This window comes from Mesoplodon densirostris, chromosome X (genome assembly GCF_025265405.1).
Source record: "Mesoplodon densirostris isolate mMesDen1 chromosome X, mMesDen1 primary haplotype, whole genome shotgun sequence".
NCBI classification, from domain to species: Eukaryota; Metazoa; Chordata; class Mammalia; order Artiodactyla; family Ziphiidae; genus Mesoplodon; species Mesoplodon densirostris.
The window spans coordinates 40,719,918-40,744,654 of NC_082681.1; the positions used below are offsets into that span (position 1 = coordinate 40,719,918).

General features: G+C 38.0%; 1 protein-coding gene across 3 annotated transcripts in view; it reads left to right on the forward strand.

Annotated features, from left to right (window-relative positions):
- AMMECR1 (AMMECR nuclear protein 1) overlaps nucleotides 1-24,737 on the forward strand; it is a 110,036-nt gene that overhangs the window by 67,950 nt on the left and 17,349 nt on the right. For all 3 annotated transcript variants that reach the window (XR_009530844.1, XM_060086869.1, XM_060086868.1), the window contains exon 3: nucleotides 20,359-20,473. Coding sequence is in view for 2 of the 3 variants with exons in the window: in XM_060086869.1 (XP_059942852.1) it covers nucleotides 20,359-20,473 (115 nt within the window). In the remaining variant the exon portion in view is untranslated. The remainder of the gene's footprint in view (nucleotides 1-20,358; nucleotides 20,474-24,737) is intronic.

The following is a 24,737-nucleotide window of genomic DNA, read 5'->3' on the forward strand; positions in this document are numbered from 1 at the left end:
AAAAGTTGTGAATGCAGGACATCTGAGGGAGTTGTGGAAGGAGAAGGGATTTACTGTGCTTAACAATTGCCAGTAGTCAGGCCACTTCCTAGTTGTGATTTTGTCAGACTTGGAAATTAAGTGGGATCAAATCTACTCAGCCCTAAAGTGGGAGAAGATCCAAATCCAGCTGCAGCAAGGAGCAGTTTACTGATTAAGAACTAAGGCTGTACCCAGTGTCTGTTCGCTAGTTTTCATGCTATTAAGGGCAATGCTTAATATTGCCCTTTTTATATTCTGGGTAAAAAAAAAAAAAAAAAAGACTGTCTTTGTGGTTTACTGGTTGAACTTGTACAGCTGAATCTACAGTTAAAGGTCTTTTCTTCATTGGTGTTATTTTACTACAGATTTCAGTGTTCTTACTGTTCTACTTATTTTCTTAATAAGGTAATTCAAACTTAGAATAGTTACTGTAGTTTCAAAGCTTGATTGAAAGATGCATTCAGTATTTTCTCTAAATAAGCAGCAATTATAACAGCACAGCTGTAGTTAAAGATAGAATTTATTATGAATCCTGACAGTCGTGCTTCTCAATTACAACAGGCTGAAATAAGGTTTATTCAGTTCAATTCCACATTTATTGAGCACTTAACTCAGCATGATACTGTACCAGGTACTGTGGAGCTACAAAGATGAACAATGCATGATATCTACCCTCCATGAGCTTGTAGTCTTGTAAGAGAGATGGATGGACACACAAAAGAATCATGAGGAAGAAAGTATAAGTGCTATTTAGATGTGTAAACAACACTACTGGAAGTTAGAGGAATTAGCTGTGGTTGGACAGACTGTAGAAGGTTTTGCAGAAGAACTAACATTTAAGCTGAACCTCTGTGGACATTTAAGACTCCATTTCAACATTTAAATGTGAGGATGTGGAGAGGGTATGCATTATGTGTCCAAAAAACTTCCTGAGCCAAATGCAAGGAGGCAGAACAGTGTATGTTGTTTGGGGGGGAGCAGTAAGTAACCCTGTGTGGCTTGAGCTCCAGTGAGAACAGTGGGAGAGAAAATGATAGACTGGGGCTGGATTTTTTTTTTTTTCTAATGGCATTAAATTGCCGTTGAAAGATTTTCAGCAAAGAAGATCATTAGGGATGACTCTGGCTGCTTGTACATCGGATGGAGTGAAAAGGATAGAGATGAGAGACAGAACAGTGCAGAGGCTAATTTTAAATATTCCAAATGAGAGATGCTACAGGCCTGAATTAGATTAGTAGCAGGAAGGATGTAAAGAGACGTATAACAGAGACATGGTAGTTATAGAACAAGATGAGACTGTATGTGGGGAGTAAGGTAAAGGGAAGACTTGACAATGGCTCCAAAGGTTCTTTCTTATGTGACGGGGAGATGGCACAATTACAAGTGATAGGCAACACGGGAAGAGGTACACGTTTGACACATTGCTTGTAGAAGAGTCATTTTTAATGTCAAAGTAATTTTGGCCTTAATCTTAGGTTATCTTTTTTTCTGAATTTCAGCCTTGAAGATTTTTTAAATTAAAATTTTATTGAAAATTGTTTCCTTTCAACGGTAGTGAGAGTGAAGTATCCTCTTTAATGTGTTATTGTCTTATTTCACTTCTGTTTTCCTCCAGTTTTGCTGAGGTATAATTGCCATACAGCACTTTTTAAGTTTAAGGTGTGCAGCATCATGACTTGACTTACACATATCATGAAATGGTGACCACAGTAAGTTTAGTAAACATCCATCGTCTCATATAGATAAAAGGAGAAGAAAAAAAGTTTTTCCTTGTGACGAGAACTCTTAGGATTTACTCTCTTAACAGCTTTCATATATAACATGCAGCAGTGCTAATTATCTTTATCATGTTGTACATTACATCCCTCGTCCTTATTTATCTTATAACTGGAAGTTTGTGCCTTTGACTGCCTTCATCCAATTCCCCCTCCCCTCCCCCCCACCTCTGGTAGCCACAAATCTCATCTCCTTTCCTATGAGTTTGTTTTTGAAGTACAGTTGTCCTACAACAGTGTGTTAGTTCCTGTTGCACAACATAGTGATTTGATATTTCTATACATTTCAAAATGATCACCATGATAACTCTAGTTACCATCTGTCACCATGCAAAGATATTAGGTAATTATTGACTATATTCCCCACACTGTACATTTCATTCCTGTGACTCATTTATTTTGCAACTGGAAGTTTGTATTGATACCTCTTAATCTCCTTCACTTAAAAAAATATATATTATTTTATCGGATAGTATTATTATTTAATATATTATTTTATATAAAGGCAGAATAAGGAAAATAGGGGAACAAGATCCTTGATATCATTATTTTCTTTTAGCCCATGCCACAAAGCAAAACTCAAAAAATAAAAGATAATTTTTATAGGCTACATTTGCTTGAAAAAACATTGATGTTGAAACATTTGTTAATGTACAACTAAACCCTCAAAATTCCTTTTCTAACTAAATATACATTTTGTGGATGAGAAGTCTATAAAGAAATAAATGTTTGTAAACACTGGATGGTTGTTATGGAATTTAAATATCTGTACTTATTACCTAAGAACGTCTGGGTTTCAAGGCTGAATTAAAATAGATTCCAGGCTTCCTTAAAGGTAAACAGCACATCTGTTAATTTGTCTAGGACGATGGAAACTGACTGAATTTTGTATTATGATAAAAGTCAGCATCTTCTCTTCCATCTATTTAGCAATACTTCTGGGTAATCTCTTCTCCTTTGGGGAACTTTCCAGATGTTTTGTGAACATGATTCCAATTTAGAAGAATTGTTTTTATATTGTAGCTGACTGATGTCCTAACTCTGAAACTCTTAGACTGGTGTAATTCTATCCAAGGTGTCCTCTGCAGTACGTGTAGGAGTGCCCTGTGACACTTCGGCTTCCTCGACTGGCCTAGACTGTCAAAGCTGCCTATGGGGGCAGTTTCCTGGAGTCAATGAATCCAGCCCCTATTGCAGTAATTTCCATTAACAAAGAAAATAACATTTCCAGGTATCAGCCAGGGTCACTGAGTTTTGAGCAGTGTTCGTATAGTACAGTGAACATGAACAGCTAATCCCACAAGATTATTTAGGTGGTTCCTTAGGTACAAATGTCGACTTGTATTTTCCAAAAGGAAGAGAAGCCCTGAAATGTAGTGAAAATCACAGGATGGTTGCTGTTGTATATATGGTTAAAAGAACCATCTTCAAATAAAAGATTGCAAACATTAATTTTAATGCTAATGCATTATAATAGTCCAGCATTAAGTAGTGAAAAATCTTAGACAAGTGTCCAATCTGTATTATGACTACATTTATTTCTTAATATTTCTTTAGAAAATTAATCGCCAGTGCTTAGTTTTATCTGGGTATGGATTATGCCTTCTATGATCTTCCACGGAAAAACCCTCCCAGACCAGAACAACTCAGAGCTACCTCACTCGGCCCAGCAGTTGGCTTGTGTCTTATGTTTGCTGACCACCTTAAATACTTGCCTATACCAGGCATAATTTCAAAAGTAAAATTCCCATCTGAAAAAAAATGGTTCTGAAGAACCTAGGGTCAGGACAGGAATAAAGACGCAGATGTAGAGAATGGACTTGAGGACACGGGGAGGGGGAAGGGTAAGCTGGGACGAAGCGAGAGAGTGGCATGGACATATATACACTACCAAATGTAAAATAGATAGCTAGTGGGAAGCAACCGCATAGCACAGGGAGATCAGCTCGGTGCTTTGTGACCACCTAGAGGGGTGGGATAGGGAGGGTGGGAGGGAGGCTCAAGAGGGAGAGGATATGGGGATATATGTATACATATAGCTGATTCACTTTGTTATACAGCAGAAACTAACACAACCATGTAAAGCAATTATACTCCAATAAAGATGTTACCAAAAAAACCTGTATATGAATAAATTGATTTTATAAATAGAAAAAAAAAGAGTCACAAGCTTATGGTGTCCAGATGTAGATGATCTTGAGACTGTGGACCCTCTCATAGCTCTCATTTTAACACTGATACAGAGATTGACACAGATGATCAACCCATTAGATAAAAGAGACCTATGGTTTTTTGTTTGTTTGATTGTTTGTTTTTTGTTTAAATTGAAGTATAGTTGATTTACAATGTTGTGTTTCTGGTGTACAGCAGAGTGATTCACTTATACATATATATACATATTCTTCTTCATATTCTTTTCCATTATGGCTTGTTACAGGATATTGAATATAGTTCCCTGGGCTATACAGTAGGACCTTGTTGTTTATTTCATATATAGTAGTTTGTATTTGCTAATCCCAAACTCCTAATTTATCCCTCCCCATCCCCATTCCCCTTTGGTAACCACAAGTTTGTTTCCTATGTCTGTGAGTCTGTTTCTGTTTTGTAAATAAGTTCATTTGTATCATTTTTTTAGATTCCACATATAAGTGATATCATATGATATTTATCTTCCTCTGTCTGACTTACTTCACTTAGTATGATAATCTCTAGGGTCATCCATGTTGCTGCAAATGGCATTATTCCATTCTTTTTTATGGCTGAGTAGTATTCCATTGTATATATAGAGCACATCTTCTTTATCCATTCCTCTGTCGATGGACATTTAGGTTGCTTCCCTGTCTTGGCTATTGTAAATAGTGCTACTATGAACATTGGGGTGCATGTATCTTTTCAAATTACAGTTTTCTCTGGATATATAGCCAGGAGTGGGATTGTAGGATCATATGGCAACTCTATTTTTAGTTTTTAAAGGAACCTCCAAACTATTTTCCATAGTAGCTGTACCAATTTACATTCCCACCAGCAGTGTAGGAGGGTTCCCTTTTCTCCACACCCTCTCCAGCATTTGTTATTTGTAGATGGCCATTCTGTAGTGGCCATTTGTAATGATGGCCATTCTGACCAGAGTGAGGTGAAACCTCATTGTAGTTTTGATTTGCATTAAGAGACCTGTGTTTTAAAAGAGAGTATATAAATTAGGAGTTTGGGATTAACATATACAGACTACTATATAAAAAATAGATAATCAACAAGGACCTACTGTATAGCACAGGGAACTCTACTCAGTATTCTGTAATAACCTATATGGAAAAAGAATCTGAGAAAGAATGGATATATGTATAACTGAACCACTTTGCTGTACACCTAAAACTAACACAACATTGTAAATCAACTATACTCTAACATAAAATAAAATTTGTTTTAAAAAAAGAGAGTATAGACTTTCTTGCCCAAAACCATTTCAAAGAACTTTTTTCCCTATAAAATTTACTGGCTAGCATTTCACTTTTGTTGGAACATTGACCTATGATTATTTTATTCAGTATTCTTGTGGGACACCTATCAATTTTAGTGTCCCAAATTTTCTTAAGCAAACACATTTCGTGGTTCTGGTATTTTCAGAGTTTCTATAGAAACTAGAAATTTGGGAACCTTTTTTTAAAAAAAAAATCCTACTGCTCTGATTTACAGTTCTGTATATGAAAAGAGGGAGTCTTATCACCTCAACCCAAGTGAAATTAGTAGTGTAGCCACCCATGATGTGCTAGTTCTGCGTGTCTTGTGCTTAAGGGAAACTGGTAGGAATCCAGGAGCTTACAGTATTATTAGAGTGGTCATACCTAAACTTGTGACAAGGTAACCAGGCCTCTCAGGCAGTGAGCCATGTTCACAGAGGGAGCTGGAAGTCTGCCCTGTGCTAGTGAAGTTAGAGCCAGTATGGAGGTGTGAGGAGTAACAGCCTCAGGAGTACTTCCTTTGGAGAGTGATGCTACTTTGTTGGACTTTCATTTGATATTTGTTTCATAATGACTGAATATTTAGGTTTCTCAAGGACTTTGTTGCTTTCCCTTTGATTTTGTTTGTTCTGGTGTGTAGGCCTCTAATCTAAGGGATATAAGCCTTCTTTTTGTTGTTGTTGTTCTCTCTCCCCCCTATTTTATAGCTAAATGTAACCCAAGGTATTAAAAGTTTGTGACTTCTTTAGGTCAGACAGTAAGGAAGTGATTGAACTCAGTCAGGAGGCTTGGGCCATATTTCTGATTCAGTTACTAGTGATCTCCCATAAGACTTGTACTCAGAGGTCTTTGAGCATGACCACAACTGTAGGCGAGTAGCCTAGCAACACCAAAGTAGAAGTCAGAGCTCCCAAATTCAAAATAATTGCAGGAAGTCCAGAATGATCAATAAGGAATGAATGCAATATTTCTTTTAAAAATAGTTCTGCTTGGTTTAGTGACACAGGTAACTCCAAATGGGCTGAGTGTTATTAAATAGAAGTCTTCCAGAGATCTGCTTTTTCACACACACACACACACACACACACATACACACACACAAATGTGTAATTATGATGTTACAGTGCACGTAGATGGTTAATTCTAAAGTTCTGAAAATAGTTTCTCTTTCAGCAAGTCCTGTACTTCTCTTCCAACCTTAATTACAAAGTTGATTTGCTTAGCGGAGCAGACCCTTCTTTTCCTGTCAGCCTAGGTCTGTTTGAATTAGCACAGATTTTGAATTAGTGGAGCTCAAATTAATGACGTTTTATTCTGCTACGAAGAGTTTGTTTTCCATCACTGATAATTATTTCCAGGAAAGTTAAGTCCACAGAAAATATTCTCTCAGTTTCCTTCACTTTGTTTACCAAAGTCTAAGAAGTGGCTTTTAGTTACATGGGGGAGGGAGAGCAAAGGAAAATGAGGTGCTACAACCTGGCCTCTCATATGTGTGGAGCAGGCTCTGAGCAGCATTCTAAACCATCATTTCTTGTAAAAGGCAAACCAGACCTGGGAATGTTAAAGTCTAATGTGATTGAGGGAATCTGTGCTGGTGCGTACTACTTCTTTAACCCCCATAAGCCCAGAGGGTTATCAGAACGTCTCAGTTGACAAGCATTCTGCCAGCCCCACCAGGGGGGCATCACAGGTCCACCCATCTTCTCCAGAGTCAGCTCTTCTCCTTCTAGATCATTCTCATTGCCTCTGAGGGTTGATTTCCAACAAGTCCCCTTTCCCCCTTAGACGCTTACTCACCTGAAATCCCACAGAGAACCAGAAGAGTAGGCAGAGGATTTTTTAAAAATTTGTGAACTGACATCTGATTTCTTTTAGACCCATGTTCATTTAGAGAGACTGTTATCTTGTGCTTCTTTTTTCTGTGCCTGCCCTTGCTGACTTGTGATTCACCCAGTTCATAAGATTTTCCTTTATAAGAAGGTGTGAAAGGCATAAAAAAATAGATGAGTAATATGGGTCCCTATATGTTCCAAACTACAGCAAAATAGTAGTAATAATCACTGTACAAACATAAGAGGCCACTGAGCTCTTCCAGGTTGCAAAGCATCTGTGTTTTCCATGGGAGGTAGGGTGTGGGGGGGGGAGGGAAGGCCTGTGAGATCAAAGCAACTCTGTAACTCTATCATGGAAGTAGATTATTATCTATTTATAGCAGTCTATGAGTTCTAGATTGAAAAATGTCACCAAACTGTGCTGCACTGTGAATGCACGGTTATCTAACTAAAGACTCAAAACACCAGTTACCACCTTCTAAATGAACAGCATTTAATAGATACTAAGCAGAGGAAAGCACACTTTAGTGGACGGTTTTTAAGTTGATGGATAAAAGGATATTTAGAGTATAGGGGAACGTTGACTGTTTAATAAACTATAACCAGTGGGGCCATTTAATGTTTATTATATTGTCAATAGATGTTTATTAAATATGCAGTGATGTGAGACTACCTTCCTATATTCTTTCTTTCACTCATTAAATATTGACTCACTAGCTACTGCATGCTGGGCACCGGGTATACAGTGGTGGGCAGAAGTGGGCACACCATCATCATCACACTCAAGGAGCTGACGGTCCAATAAAAGTATACATATAACACACGCATAGGTGTAAGTAGTCAAAAACCTAGTTTTTGAGTTTCTGTAGGGTTTTTCTTAGCCTAGTAGATTCTCTATACGTAGCCTAGTATCCATAAAGGTAAAAGTAGTAAGGCCCTGTGAGTTTAAGTGCTGTTCTCTTTCTCTCTCTCTCTTTTTTTTTAATGTCTCTAACACATGACTTAGTTTGAGACTTGTACTTATCATTAGGTACTATGAGTTGCTCATGTGAACGCCAGTTGTACCATAGTAAAACTTCTATGAGGGAAGGTGTTCCACAGGACTGCAGTTGAACAGACTATGCCCTTATGTGTAGACTTGTACTTGGCATATAGCAAGCACTCAAATATTTGCTGCATTAATTAGTTCACGGTTACAGATATTCTCTTCCATCAGCAATCATTAGGACTGCCACTTATTCACTGCAAGTTTTGCTGCTGTGGGGGACAGAGCTATTGTCACATGACTGTAATTTAAATTGCATGGCTTTTATCCATTGCATTTTTTCCATCCCCAAATGATGCAGTTTCCTTTTAGTATCTATTGTGGTTTTCCTATGTACTGCAGTACAGAATCAGCAATTGTTGTTATTTCAGCAGCATATTGCGAAGCTTTTCCAACATATTTCATTACCCCATGTGCTTGTCTCATGGAAACAAAATCAAAGTAGGACCTCTTCAATGGGAGAACTAAGTAATTTTTAATGGTAATAGAATGGGAAACTATACATGTGAAATTTTTCTTTGCCTTTGAAAATTAGATTTATCAAGATATAAACCAAACAAGAGATGAAGCGTTAAAATATCCTTTTCTCTTTGACCAGGCTCACTTTAAACATTTGTTGAAAGGAATAAAGTAAAAATCTGTTCCAAGTTAAGAGACAGGAAGGTAGGTTGGATTAAAGTCCGAGGGCTTTAGCAGTACATGAAGAACGACATATTTCTCCTGTGCCGGATCCATGCATGGTGGTGTGCTATTTACTGGAAAATGGGCATTGAGGTTACCTTGCCCTGACGAGCTTGTAGTCTGACATATTTATATACACACAATCAGAACACAGTGTGGCATTTACAACAAGGACAGATTCTCTAGTTGCGAGAGCTTGATAAAAGGGAATTAAATACCTTATTTTAAAAATGTATAACTTTTCTGTTGTGCGATTCTTCTATGTAGCTCAGCAGCTAGGGAGAAATGACAGGCCAGAATGGATGGCCCGGACTGCAAGGGCGAAAAGAACAAGGGGAAAGCACAACAAGGAGAGAGCAACACCTACTATAAAGAGAGGTGAGGAGGGAATGGATTAGAAACGCAGAGGAGGGCAGTAGTGATGACTGCGTTCGCTGCCCTCACAGCACAGCATTTGCACTCTGCTGCTCCCTCACCCTTATCTGTTCGTTTTGTAGATTCTGCGTGACTTCAGCATGCAGGCAAGTCCCAGGGGCCTGGCAGTGTTGGGAAGCTCACTGCTTTATTGTTCTAGCTGTTCCCCGGTGCCTTTGGCATCATTTTCTTCTCCCTACTCCGTACATCCCTGGTAGAATACTACTGGATTAGGACAGAGTTGGTCAACAAACGTGAAAGAATACAGGAAAGATGAGTGGATGGCGGGGGGACAAGGGAAGTCGGGAGATGCAGCAGATGAGTCCCGACTCCACTACTCAGTAGCTGTGTGACTTTGGGCACATCACTTTCTGCTCCAGTTCCCCCAGATGTCAAGTGAAGGGTGTGGACTAGATGGTCTCTAAGTGCTTTCAGCTCTGACATTTCGTGACTCTGTGACTATAGGGGTCTTGTTCTTGGAGGAACACCTATTATGGTTTCTAATATAATGTAGCATTAGCTTGTCAACTTCATGAGGCTGTTTTGAGCGTCAGGATAGAAGATGTGAAGACCCTTTAGAAATTCTATGAAGAATCATATAAAACAAAGGTGATATGAATGATTTAAAGGAAACTTTCCCCCAAAGATACCACATAGTGATAAAAATTAGGGTAGTTCCATTTAAACGAATGTAAGGAAAGTTACAGAGACCTTAAAAGCAAGCATGTAGTTATGCTTCATTGTAGAGATATATGTCATTGGAAATTACACAGATTAAAGAAACTGATTCTGTAACCATTGTGTGGTTAAGCAGCTCGGCTTCTGGGGGTGAGGCCCTTGACTTTTCATCCCAACCCCCATCCTTCTGCCCTTCAAGGGTATCCTAAAAACCCCATAAAGAAACAGGCAGTGGATTGTGTACCTTCCTCTGTCACCATCACGCATCTACTCCCCGAAGGCTGAAAAAGAACATTAAAACCAGTACAGAATGGAATGGGTCATCTTGACCCAATGGCAGCTGCCTTACTTAATGTTCCCATCCCTCCCCCACCCCCGTTCTTCTCTTTCATCCCCTTCTTGTGACATTTTACAATTCTTTCTTCCTTTCCTTGGTAGAGGAAGAAGAGGAAGAGAAGGAGGAAAACATCCAGAAGGTAGGGGAGGGGAAGAAGAGAAGGAAAATAAAGATGAAAAACATCTCGGTTGAGGCAGTGGAGAGGACTGGAGTCCTCCTTCGCTCCCCCTTCCTCAGCAGGACCGAGTTGATAAGTTGATTTTGGACCTCATCTTCAAGACTGACTTAACCCTTTTCCTTTGTTACCTTTAGTCCTCTGTCAGAGACATCTGAGAAAATCAGAGACAGGCCCCACAGTAAGAACCAGCATGCTAGCTCTCAGCAGGCCTGCACCATCTAGGACTGACAAGAGTTTAAGAAACGACAGTAAACCCGTGGGTAAGACCAAGCCACCTTCACATGGCACACAAGTTAGAGTGACACCATATGTTTTGCAGTTTACAGAGTTTAATTTATAGATTTGATTACCATGGAAAGAGGGAAGGAAAAAAATTGCATGACTCTTGTGGTGAGTATGAGAAGGCTTATTCATTCGCGTTGGAAAAGCAAAGTTAAAAATCAGAAACAGGCCCGCCAGCCTAGATATGTCCGAAACTAGTACTTTGGTAACGCTATTATGACTTCCAGTAGATTAAATTTCAAATTGTGGAAAGGCTTCAGAATAAGGGAAGGCTTAGTGTCCCACTAATAGGGCTTATTAAATTTAGATAAAACAGATGTTTTTCAATGACAGCAGCTCTGAGTCACCAAGATCAAAATGGAGAAAGCAGAGAACAAAAACAAGCCAAAACTTTCACTAAAAAAGTACCACTTATCTCCATTGCAGAACTTGCCCACACTTATAACCTAAAGCATCCAGTTAAACCCCAGGAGAAGAAGCATTAATTGGGGGGAAAATTCCCTAAAACTGACTGAATGTGCATATACTGAAGTTGATTTGCTAACATTCTAGAGGCGGTGCTGTGAAAAGAGAATGGGCCATAGAGGCAGGCAGCCCAGAGTTCAAATGTCAACTCTCTTACCTGTTTTTGTGACCTTGGGCAAGTTGCTTAATCTCGCTGAACTCAGTGAACCTCGGTTTCCTCATCTACAAAATGGGGTCGTTTTGAGGACTCAACAAGATAATACATGTCTAACACCTGGCTCACGGCAGGCGCTCCACAGATATTGGCTCTTTTGTATTTAAAGCTCTTTTTGCTCATAGTGTCATGTCTAAGTATATTAGGAGGACCAGTTTCTTAGAACTTGATTAAGAGCTTTAGATTAGCAGTCTCCTAAGAGGGGTGCACCCAGATGATCCATTGTGGGGCAGGAAGAAAAGATTAGAAATTCTAGTTATGATCTTTTTATCTAAAATATAAGAAAGTACTGAAGTAGTATTATTTTCAACTTGTGGTTTCTTTGTAGGAATCTTCTTAAACCATTTGACCATTGTGCATAGGTTAGCTAAAGCTAGATAAAGCCACTCAGGATGGACAAGTGGCTTAAGAAGATTCCTGCAAAGGAACAATGGAATGATGATAATAGTCATACTACAAGCAGAAGGCAAGGACAAGAAAAAGGGGGAGCTAGCTGCCACTTCTCCTGCAAGTCATCTTGTAACTTGGTCGGCCAAGTCATCAAGTAAAAATGAAGATAATCTAATCAGACCTGACAAGATGTCAGCCCCCAAATAAGAAGGAAATTATCAAGAACATTATTTGAAATATGTATTTATACCCACTGTTTCTTTTAACAACAAAGCTTATTCTAAGTCTATACTATGCTTTGGATATATTAGCTATACATGACAGTAGTACATGTATGTATTTTATAAATAAATATACATATTGAGGATGTGTGCTCAGACTTCTACTGATAAGAATGCTCAGTCAAAACAGTTTGGAGACCATTGGGTTAGATGAGGAAAGCATGGAGCTTCTCAGCTCTCATTCTCTGTCTGCTGCTTAGAGAGTATTTTTGTTTTGTTTTTCCGAAGGATTTTGCTGGAGCATAACCAGTAGGATAGAGAATAACATATCTAAATCCATTGAAGACAAATTGAGTACCGTTCAAGGAACTACATCTCTTGGTAAACATTTTTTTTTTTTGTATGGAAGTAAAAAGCCAATCCGTGCCCTGGAGATTTTTTAAAACCTAGCTCAGGAAATCTAAGAGTTACATTACAAAGCAACATGTGAATGCATGGCTGCAGGATAATGGAAATTCTTGATGAAGAAGTACCTCGCTTGATGTAGTAGATTTCTTACTAGAAAAAAAATGTGTATACATTTAATTTCTGTAAATTCACCTGCAATTCTGGGTCACTTGGTAACAAGTAAACCAGTAGCAGAGAGTGTAAAACAGATCCTTCCAGGAAAGACGCTAACCTTGTCTGACCATTCCTCTCAGCCTTCCTGTCGAAGTCTTTTACACATATTCATATATTATTTTGTAATCTACTATTCTTATATCCTCTGTGGCTCTTCACTTAATAAAAGGCATATAGCCTTAATAAATATTTTGAAAACGAAAGAAAATGAAATGAAGGCTTCTCAGAAACACCAGAACCTGAAAGGGTAGCCATTATTCCCTTTAGATGGTCACAGTAAATTGCTAGAGCAGATAACTTGCTTAGACCTTCTCATCTTAAGGTTGAAGGGTCAATCTTAGTCCTGGGGCTCCATTCCTTTCACCAGAACCATGATATGGAGGCAGCCCTGTGGGCATAAACTTAACAAATATGCCGATGACCAAAGTTCTTTGACAGCTACTACTTATTGAGCACCTGGTGTATGTAAGGCACTTCTGCAGGTATTATTATTATTTTGTCCACTTGCCACAGTAGCTCTGTGAGGAAGGTACTAGTGTTATCCCCATTTTATAGATGAGGACATGGAGGCTGGCACAGGTTAAGAGACTTGCCCAGATGTCACACAGTTAGTGTGCAATGGAGCCCGGATCCAAATGTAGTTATGTCTGACTCTAGAATCCAAGCTCTTAGCCATTCTCCTCTGCTGTGTTCTATAGGACTGTGAAATAAGGCTCATGTATTAATGATGACTTCATGTTTTCATTTTTAGGAGCTACATTTATTGGCGGTAAGACACAGTTATTACACCTTGGAGAAGTGCTTTTGATGACCCTGGGGAAATAATACTTGTTCAGCGTTGTGGAAGTTTTTCTAGATTCTACGAGAAAGGCAATAAAATTTACATTTAATCCAATTCGAGAGGTAGTTCAGTTTTATAGTATCCTAACTTAGGGAACACAGAGACAAGATCCCTAGAAACTTTGAAAGTCTATGACAGGTTATTTTTGTGTTACCTTCTCTTAAAAGTAGAGATTATCTCACACTTTCAGATTTCCCCAGATGGAACTTGCTGGTGGTCATACTGTTGATCTGTTTTCCATACCCACAGATTTTTTTTTATTGCCAAGACTGTATTGAGAGCACTGTTTCAATACCATATAGTAATGAATGACCCAAGTCATATTGAGTCTTAAAGATGAACCTGAGTCATTATGTCCATTACACTCTGATAGAATATATTTTAAAAGATTTCATCAGAAAAACAACTAAAACAAAAACCAGTTTCTAGCAGTTCGTTTCTAAAAACTGTATCAAGTAAATCCAGAAACTCTGCAGGGAAAGCATTATGTGGACATTGTTACATGGAGGGAGATGAGGAATACCCCCCCATATACACCAAACATTTAGCCATATGTTTCTTCATGTATCTTGTATTTTCCAGTTGTAGTTCCACTCCACTAAATCAAATTCACAACCTTGTCTCCTAATTTAAAGGTGAGGAACTTGTGGCTAGGAGGCAGATTCTTGACACTATTGCTCTGGTCATCAGAGCATGTAGCCCAGAGTATTTTTCGCTCCTGGTGGGCAGCTGTAGCCATCTCAGAGAGTAGAGGCTTTTAAGAATTCGAGATTAGAGCAATTCAAGAACTTTAAGCCAATCGGAGGGCAACAGGTGATAACACTCTAAAGCCTAAGGGAATCCTGTAGGATAGGAGCCAAATAACATATGAAAACCTCCAGCACCCATTCCACTGGATTTCCCTCTCCCTCTTACCCTTCCACTCTTCCTTCCTTGTGTTCTCTCTCTGCCCCTTTGTGTCTCTATTTGTTTAAGTTTCTTTGCTTCCCACTTCCTTTTCCTGCTTCTTGTTTTCTCTCCCTATCCATCTTTCCTTGCATATATTTCCTTTTTCTTTTTCTTTGCCATCTTCCTACTTTCTCTTCCTTTTGTTCCATGCCTTAGTTCTTTCCTCTATTCCCTGTTAATTACCCATCATATCATGTTTAAAAATATATATTACAATGAATAAATTTTAATGTTAATGTTCATCAAGCAGCAGGTAGGTTGTACTCATTACTCTAAAGGGGAAAAACATCTCCCCATTAAGTAACACTTTACATATGGCTTACAATTGAAAATTTCCCTTTTTTGGGTCACAGCTCTCACCAAAATAAGGTTCCCTTCCTCCCTCCTTAACCATGACCATGTCCTTTGTTGCTCTTCTCTACCCTTAGGTTTGATGAACAGTAACTTAACGTTTTTGTATTCTGTTTTGTGTCTGTTATTTTTTTTAACAGTGAGAAGCTAACATTGCTACTTAATGTGAAAGAGAGGATATAGATAACTTTCCAGGTTTGGGTTTAGGATTCTAGTATTCTAAGTTCCTGGAATTCAGACATGTCACATGAGGAATGGCAGAATTTCCAGATGATTGAAACCCCTCGTGAAAAAGCTGTTTTTGGGGGGTTTTTTGGTCTTAATTTTAGACTGATGTATGCTTGATTTGCTTTTCTTCACCTATCCAAACAAGGATTTTTAATTTTGGTTTTAATTACTTCCTTGTCCTGAAAAATGATTGCCTGTAATTATGAAGCCCTTCGGCAGTTTGGTAACTTTCCACTGTTTAACCAATTAAGGTCATCAGTGTTTTAGAAAGCAAAGGAATGAATGGATGAGTGAGTGAATGGCTAGCTGGCTAGATTCTTAAATAATTTCTGTTGCATGCTATATTGTTTGTGATGAGCCTTACAATATCTAAGGCTTTGTCTCTTTTCAGCTGTTTTTTTTTTTCCCTCATAGTTTCCAGGTACTGTCACAAACCCTTTGATTCTTTGATAGTTAATTCCTTTTTTAATGTTCATTTTCATTAAAGTGCTATTTAACATTAGATATTAACTTTGACAGATGTTAATGCTGCTTCTCAATTAGGTGAAATATATTCTTGGGAGGATGCCAATTTGAATTTGAATATATTTGAATTTGGTATTGAATTAAACTGTTTAAACCTTAGCCATCCATCATATGGGTGATGGAGCAGCCCACAGGTTTTTGTACATAAGTGTTCTTTTTTTTCCTAGCAATATTTAAAATGGCTAGAAAATGGCTTCCTATTGTAGCAAAGAGAACTTCATACGAGTTTATTACAAGATCTCTTTCTTTGTCAGTTCCTTAGACTGCCTAGAATTTAAATTGGCAGACGCTACTTTGGTATAAAATGCTTTCCATGGACAATATTAATATTTTAAAGTCCTTTTTGCTCCTGCAGATTTCCAGTAGACAGGAAGTCTAGCTCTGTCTACCCTTTGGCTACTAATGAATGCTATTAAATTATTATTTATCTTCTTTAGGCAGAGGCATTGGAGGTATGAGATCAGAATTGCCTAGTAAAGCAAGCATTTCATTTAAAAAATTTTTTAGAAACCCATAATCCAGTGAAAGGTGGCAACTAAGGTACAGATACTAGAAAGAATTGTGGACTTGAGTCAGAGAATCTGGGTTGTACCCCTACCTGTGTCACTAACTAGCTGGGTCACCTTGAGCAAGTCACGGCCCGACTCCAGACAGCATAGCCTCTCTAAAGGCTCAGCTTCCACATCACATATTCTCTATACTAAAGAGAACGGGGCTAAGGGAAGCTGAATCCTCTTGTTTATCAGCCATCCACACCAGCCTAGTAGTTCTGAGGTCAGTCTCCAGCCACATTTTTCATCTTTTTCTTATAATCCCTTAAATCCTTGCTAGGCTTTCATTGCTAGTTCTTTTCCCAAGGAATTTGCATTTAGAGATATTGAGGGCTTCCTGCCTTTTAGAATTTGTCTGTGTTCATGAATTTAATAAAAAGTTACTTAGAGTTGATGAAAAATGCAAGAATTAAAAGTCTTGTTTGAATGAGTGTTTCTGTGAAATCAGACTGTTTCCATCATGATTAATGTACCTTCACTATTTCAGAGTTTTGAAGTTAAAACATTTGAGTGTTGGTATGGCGAGGCATGATTGTTATTTATGTTATTAGCCATACTAGCCCTCTCCCACTCACTCTTTGTTCTAAACATTCTTTTTTTAAAAGCCCCAAATGATTGAGCAACCAGCCCCATATCATGAGGAAAGTTTGCTAGCCTGATCCTCAGTTACATTTTAGGTACTTGAAAATTTCATTGATTTGAAATAATAGTTTGAATTGCACTGAGCTAAAATATACCTTTCACTGGTTTGCTAGGAAATAAACAAAATAATAACTTGCCTCAAAGTGTTGAGAAATTAACTGCATGACAACTTCAACATGTGTATTTTTTTAATGTAAAAGCTAGAGCTAGATACAAAAACCTTTTCATTAAAGGAGGCCTAGCACTATAATGAAAAAACCAGACAGTAACAGGTGTTGGCAAGGATGCAGGGAAATTGGAACCCTCGTACATTGCTGTTGGGAATGTAGAATGGTACAGCTACTATGGGAAACTGTTTGATGGTTCCTCAAAAAGTTAAACATAGAATTACCACATGACCCAGCAATTCCACTCCTAGGTATCTACCCAAGAGAAATGAAAACATTATTGTCCACACAAAAACTCATACATGAATGTTCATAGCAGCATTATTAATAGTAGCGCAAAAGTGGAAATAACTCAAATGTCCTTCAACAGATAAATGGATAACAAAATGTGATATATCCATAGAATTGAATATTATTGGGTAATTAAAAAGATGATATACTTTTACAAAATGTAACATGTCAAATTTATCAAACAGAAAAAAATATATTAAAAAAGGATGAAGTACTGATACATGTTACAACATGGATAAAATCTCAGAAACATTATGCTAAGTGAAAGAAGCCAGACACAAATGGCCACATATTGTATGACTCCACTTACATAAAATGTCCAGAACAGGCAAATCCATAGAGACGGAAAGGAGATTAGTGCTTGCCAGGATCTGGGGGGAGGGGAGAATAGGGACTGACTCCTAATGGGTATAGGGTTTCTTTTTGGTGTGATGAAATGTTTTAAAATTGGATGGGGTAATGATTGTACAATTCTGAATATACAAAAAACCATTGAATTGTGTACATTAAAAGGGTGAATTTTATGGTATGTGAATTATATGTCAATAAAGCTGTTATATATGAAAAACATTTGCGACTATATTACTATAATTATTTGAAATTATAAAAGTGTATTTAAATTACAACATTTTTGCCAAGGGCTGGGAGGAGGGAGGAATGGGGAGCTGGTGTGTAATGGGTGCCGTGTTTCAGTTGGGCAAGATAAAAAACGTTCTGGAGATGGTTGGTGATGGTGGTTGTACAGCAATGTGAATATATTTAATCCCACAGAAATGTATACTTAAAAATGGTTAAAACGGTAATTTTTATGTCATGTATATTACCACAATAAAAATCTATAACCCTAAAAATTATATTTTATGTTATTCTAATGTGTAAGGCTCTTTTCCCCTTTTTTGCTTTTCACAAGGAAAACTGAAAGTGTGATTGGCCTTTGGGTTTTTTTTTTGTTTTTTTTTTTTTTGTGGTACGCAGGCCTCTCACTGCTGTGGCCTCTCCCGTTGCGGAACACAGGCTCCAGATGCACAGGCTCAGCGGCCACGGCTCACGGGCCCAGCCGCTCTGCGGCATGTGGGATCCTCTCGGACTGGGGCACGAACCCGTGTCCCCTGCATTGGCAGGTGGACTCTCAACCACTGCGCCACCAGGGAAGCCCGGCCTTTGGGTTTTTATGCATGGGATTCTTCTGGTCTGTGTTTTAGAACTTCTCTCCTGTGGCAGGTCTGGGGCTGGGGGGACGTTACACACACACCATATATGTCTTTATCTTGGCTTTGAATGAGAACTTGAAAATATTTTTTAAAACTTTATTTGCCAGTTGGAAAATAAAAGAAGCCAAGCCATAGGAAATTTATGTTGTTAAATTATAAAGTAGTGAAGTGCTGTTCTCAGAGTATGAATTATCACAGATTTCCTGATTTTCTTGGTTAATCTTGGCTCCTCGAATGGGGAAAAACATGTATGCTTTATATATAACATCTCTATCTTTCTGTAAGCATTTTCCTCTGTATAGCAGGATAGAATGAACACCAAAATGTATTGAAAATACTTACAAACATAGGGGTATATTTGTACAGTAGAGTGAGTGAGTTTCTGAATGCAAAGGAAGGGATGGAATAAAGAAAATCCAACAGTGAGGAACTCACTGAAAAAGGAATTATTTCTGAAGGTCATGGAACTTTGTTATGACCCAAGCAGTTTGTAGGCTCTAAGTTTTTAACCTCTAAGCATTAATCTGTGAAAACATTTTCTAAGCCTGGCTCTGCTTTATAGGACATTTGAAGAGCGATGGCGCAAATGCCAGCAGTGCCATTAATATAGTGTGTAATCAGAGGTGTGTTTGTTTTCTTGACCAGGAAGTGGTTTCTTTTAAAAGTACAAGGAACACACAGTGCCTGTGTGTGTGGTGTGTGTGTCTTTGTATTTTCTGTCTGTTCTACTGTTGCAGGAAGAATTACAATCTTCCAATGTTTTTGTCCTTTACAGTTGGGTTTTTCTAGAGTTAGGCACTGTGGTACACTACCCTTGATTACAGGGTCCAGTCAGACTTGATGTACTCAGAAATCCATTGATGTGATTAATGGTCTCCTAATCATAATTTTATTTCCTAAGATTAGCCCTATTTCCTGAAGTTCCACAATTTTTGAGTCATATCTTGAATTATCCTTTATAGGGGGGGCCTGAAATCCTTGTAGTTTTAGTGTGTACTTTGCATGATTATTTTCATTTTCTTTGATTTCTTTTGCCTGAAGAAAATAAAATTTTTATCTTTTTTTGAACTCTTTACATGCTGTTCTATGGTAACTGGTCAACCTAGTATGAACCTTTTTTTTTTTTTTTTTTTTTTTTGCGGTATGTGGGCCTCTCACTGTTGTGGCCTCTCCCGTTGCGGAGCACAGGCACCGGATGTGCAGGCTCAGCAGCCATGGCTCACGGGCCCAGCCGCTCCGCGGCATGTGGGGTCTTCCCGGACCGCGGCACGAACCCGTGTCCCCTGCATCAGCAGGGGGACTCTCAACCACTGCGCCACCAGGGAAGCCCCCGAACCTTTTTTTTTAACAACATGAAATATGTATATATTTTTTCCAACAGTGGTAGATCCAGAAGTCTTCCCACAAGTTCCCACTACTCTGGTTTTTATTCTCCTCAAAAGTAAAATAAAACATTGTCAGGTTCTACAAGTAACAGGGAAACATACAAGGGAATAACTGTACAGGAAATATAATTGATCATTCACTCTTTACAACTGAATTGGTCACAGGATTGGCCAGTAAACACAATCTACTAAATGAACAAAAATAACGACTTCTAAAATCTTTGGAGCCTGTGAATACATTTGAAGATTTGGGCACCTTTCTCACCTGAGATTTTTTTTTTTTTTTTTTTTTTTTTTTTTTTTTTTGCGGTACGTGGGCCTCTCACTGTTGTGGCCTCTCCCGTTGCGGAGCACAGGCTCCGGACGCGCAAGCCCAGTGGCCATGGCTCATGGGCCCAGCCGCTCTGCGGCATGTGGGATCCTCCCGGACCGGGGCAAGAACCCGTGTCCCCTGCATCGGCAGGCAGACTCTCAACCACTGCGCCACCAGGGAAGCCCATGAGATTTTTTTTTTAATCTCATACCTTTTTCAAATGATTGCCTGCCTTTGAAACTAAGAACTCCCATATCTAGTGATTGCTTTAATATTTGCTTTGTTTTCAACAGCGCCCTTAAAGATAGCCGTTTTCCCCCAATGACAAGGGATGAGCTGCCGCGGCTGTTCTGCTCAGTGTCTCTGCTCACTAACTTCGAAGACGTCTGTGATTATTTGGACTGGGAGGTAAGGCTATAGAGAATTTTTAAAGAAAAATGAAAGTAACTCCTGAGTAATTGTTTAAAAATTAGGCCCAGAAAATAACTCTTTCAGCCCATTTCCTATTGTAATGGAGGTGGAGAGTAACTTGGATAAACCTCATAGCTGATCAATGAGATTGTAAGCAAAGGAGTTTTTCTTTCTTTTTCTTTTTAAAGGCAAAGTACCCTGTGTTGTTTTAATCCCCCAAACTGAATTTGCTCTTCATTTTTATCCTGTTACTTCACTACAACACCTCATAAAAGCTGTTAACAAGTAGTAGGCAGGACTGATTGGAATTTATTTCTCCTCTTATTTCCATTCCAATGCACTCTGGTGTGACTGCCACAAAGCAGTTAAGGTAGTCAGAGGATACATCACAGAAACAAGGAGTAAAAGGGTTAGGATAATACACCAGTTGGGGAATTCAGCTCATGGATAATAACAGGATGTTGGTTAACTACAGGTAAACCATGCAAATTCATTCTTGGCTACCTTAATCTGTGTATTTACACACACTAACACATAAAGGTATATATCTAGGGTGTCTCTGTGCATTGGGATTATCAGAGTAGCCTATATTGATCATATTTTTGTTCTTCGTTAGTATGTGGGGTTGAGTTGTTAAGGAAGTTCAAAGTTTCTCACCATGATTTGTTTTGGTGGTTGGGGGGAGTTAGTTGAGTGTATGTCTATGAAATTTTACACGCAAACATACCCATGTTACCTGACTGCTTACTGTATTCAAGGCATGTGCTACATGTACAAAAGTGTTAAAGTTTGGTCCCTGCCATAAACATCTTAGAGTCTAATAGCAGAGAAAAGGAGTATACACAATCACGAAGAAGTAAGTGCTGTAAGAATTAAACAATGGGAATTCAGTGATATACAGGGCATTCTTGTGTGTACACATACTCATAAATGACATGACTATCATCATGGTATAACATGTTTAATTCTACTGCATTTTTAGAATGACTGTCCCCCATGATAACTGAGATTTTTTGCTTTGTGGACAGACCACTTTCTTGACAGTTAATTTTATTTTTGGCTTTCCCCTCATTCCTTGTGAGACTTTGGACAACTTACTCCACTGCGATTCAGTTTTTCCACACAGAGAAAAAGACATTTATAAAGTTCGTAATCTTCATTGAAAAAAAGCTCTGTGATATAAATATTGTTTTTATGCCAGAGCTATTTAAAAAATTCTGCAGAGAGTAGGATGAAAGAGTTCCTTTCTGCATTTTGTGGTAGGGTTTTTTGGGAGCATTATTAGAATACGAAAGCATCTTAAGATTTTTTTTTCTAAAGGAAAAAATAAAATTTGTTGATAGTGTTGATCCTGGGAAAGTTGGAGTGTGTGAAATCTTTTATGGGATTAAAATTTCCTAACTGATTGTTTTCTATAAGTTTTATTGTTCTTATTTGAATTTTTCTTAAAGAGAAGTCCACCGCTATTATAGAAATATTCCCAGTACTTTATTTTTAAATGATCCCAAATCATATCCCTTACTTATTAACAAATATTACAGTTTGGGTGGTTCTTTGACTGTTTTAAGGGGACTGCTTCCTCTTCTCCAGCTAGAATTTTATTTCTGCTTTCTGAATTGCAGGGTGCTGTGTGTGTATTGGTGGGGATGGGAGTGATAATAACAGAAAAAACCTGAGACCTAAGGGATGATTGAGCTACAAAAACACTTCTTCCCTTACTTGCAGCCACTGAGTTGGAAGTATGGTTCTGGGGGGAGGGTGTGCATTCATGTGTGCATAAGTGTGCATGTGTGGCATGTACATGAATGTTTATTGCATAAACGTGTGTGCATGTGTTCTGGGGAAAGTTGTTAAGTAGGTGCGGGTAAGCACACCATCATCTTCTTTAGCCCCCATCAAGTACTGTCTACAGCTAAAATGAACCTTGATATTATTGGGCTTTTATGTTCATGAGACATATCATCTTTCTGTTGGGAGGGTGGGAGGTAGAACATCTAAGAATTGGTACTGTGTACTCTTTGAGGGTGTACTTATCCTCTCTGATCACCATTTGAATTTCTGGAAGATTCTGTATGCTTCTGCTTGGTATTGTATATTTAATACATCCCTTAAGGTTTAAATATTGATGTCTATTTAGTGATGCTTTTCTTTTAAAGAAACAACAACAAAATACATATATTTTTGTACTTTTAATATATAAACATTTGAAAGTGATTTAGGTACTGCTAGAATGGCTATGCTAAGAGGAAAAGACTGTCCTTTTCAGTTAGTTCATCATAGTTTAAAGCGTTTAGCATAAAAGAAATTTGTTCCCAAAGAATAAGGATGAAAATTACATTTTTGAAAAGAACGTGATTTGGCCTTTTAAAAAAAAATGTACCATAATCAGTGATTGAAAATGGAATGGTATTATTGTAAGAATGATATTATTAGGGTTATCCTTAATAATTCTGAAAAAGCATTGCTACTTTAAACACAGAATGCCAAAGTAGAATTAAAGACATTTTTAAAAAAGCATATGTCAATAGCATTCCTCTCCTAGGTATATACCCCAAAGAAATGAAAACAGATGTTGAAACAAAAACTTATACATGAATGTTCATAACAGCACTATTCACAATAGCCAAAAGGTGGAAACACCCCAAATGTCTATCAACAGATGACTGGATAAACAAAATGCATTATAGCCATACAATTGAGTATTATTCAGCCATAAAAAGAAATGAAGTACTGATACATGCTACAACAGGAATGAGCCTTGAAAACATTATGCTAAGTGAAAAGAGCCAGACACAAAGGCCACATACTGTATGATTCTATTTATATGAAATATCCAGAGTAGGCAAATCCATAAAGATAGACAGCAGATTAGTGGTTGCCAGGGTGAATGGGAAGTGACTGCTTAATGGGTACACGGTTTCCATTGGGGGTGATGACAACGTTCTGGAACTGGATAGTAGTGATGGTTGTATAACATTGTGAATGTACTTAATGCCACAGAATTATACACTTTAAAGTGGTTAAAATGGTAAATTTTATGTTATGTGTATTTTACCACAATAAAAAGGAACATATGCATATATATGTATGTATGTAAACCTACTGTCCATAATAATATAGTAATTCTAAGAAGAAGAAAACTTTACAAATTCAAAAAATATAAAGAAATGCAAGCCATTTGCGGTCACACCATTCTGAGATAACCACTGTTAATAGTTTGGAATTATTTCTCTTCTTTTTCTGTGTCTTTGTATCAATAAAACTGCATGTTTGTTTATGTAACTGAGATCATATTAAATTTACAGTCACTATTAAAAAGAGGACTATGGGGAAGTCTTCATTTATGGTTTACCTTTGTATATAAGTTAATTATTTATATTGTGGATTTCCTCTATGAGGAGTCAGTCTATATTATGAAGGTATACGTTTCATTTTGAGGAATTTCACACTGTCAAATAGATACACCTTTTCTTCCAAGAATGAAATATCCTTTTCACCATAAGTATCTCATTTTAACTGGAAATGCAAGGTGCTATATATGTTTATGCCAGAGGGGGAAACAGGAGATGATTATAGAATTTCAACAGAGAATTTTTAAGTCAGGGATTGGTAATGAGTATGTTTTATATGAGCAGAAGCCTCTAACATAGGGCTTTTCTGGTGGAAGTACAGTTTGAGAGTTGACCCCCACTGGTGCCGCGTGTTACTGCAGTAGAATTCCTAATTAAAGGGACAAACATGCCGAGATCAATGCAGGGAGAGGGCAAAGTCTACAAGTCCCCAAGGGTAGAGTTAGGTAACTTCAGCAACAAGAAAGACATCCCTGTGGTCATGAGGATGAGGGACGTGACCAGTGGTAATAGACACCTAATTTTCAAATGACAAGTGAACTGCCACAGGGCTGGCAGTTACTCTCCATCCAAGGTTTTTAACTCAGCTTGTTTGGGAGCTGTCTTCTGGTAACATGTCTCTAATTTTATGATGGCAGTTAGTAGGAAAATAGGATCTACATCAGACTTTGTTTTAGAGGCTAGAATGCTTCTATTTGATAATGTGAAGAATGTTTGATAAATGGTTTCACAAGTGGATGTAATTAATTTCAAGTCACTGTTGAATTGACAGAATGATCAGTAATGCTTCCATCTGTTATATTTCCTCAAAGAAGTAATTATACATTTAAAATGAGTGTCTGTAGGTAGCCTCTCAAGGAGCCTGGGTAGTCATTAAAAACAAAAAAGCCAGCCACAAAAGGCTGTAAAGA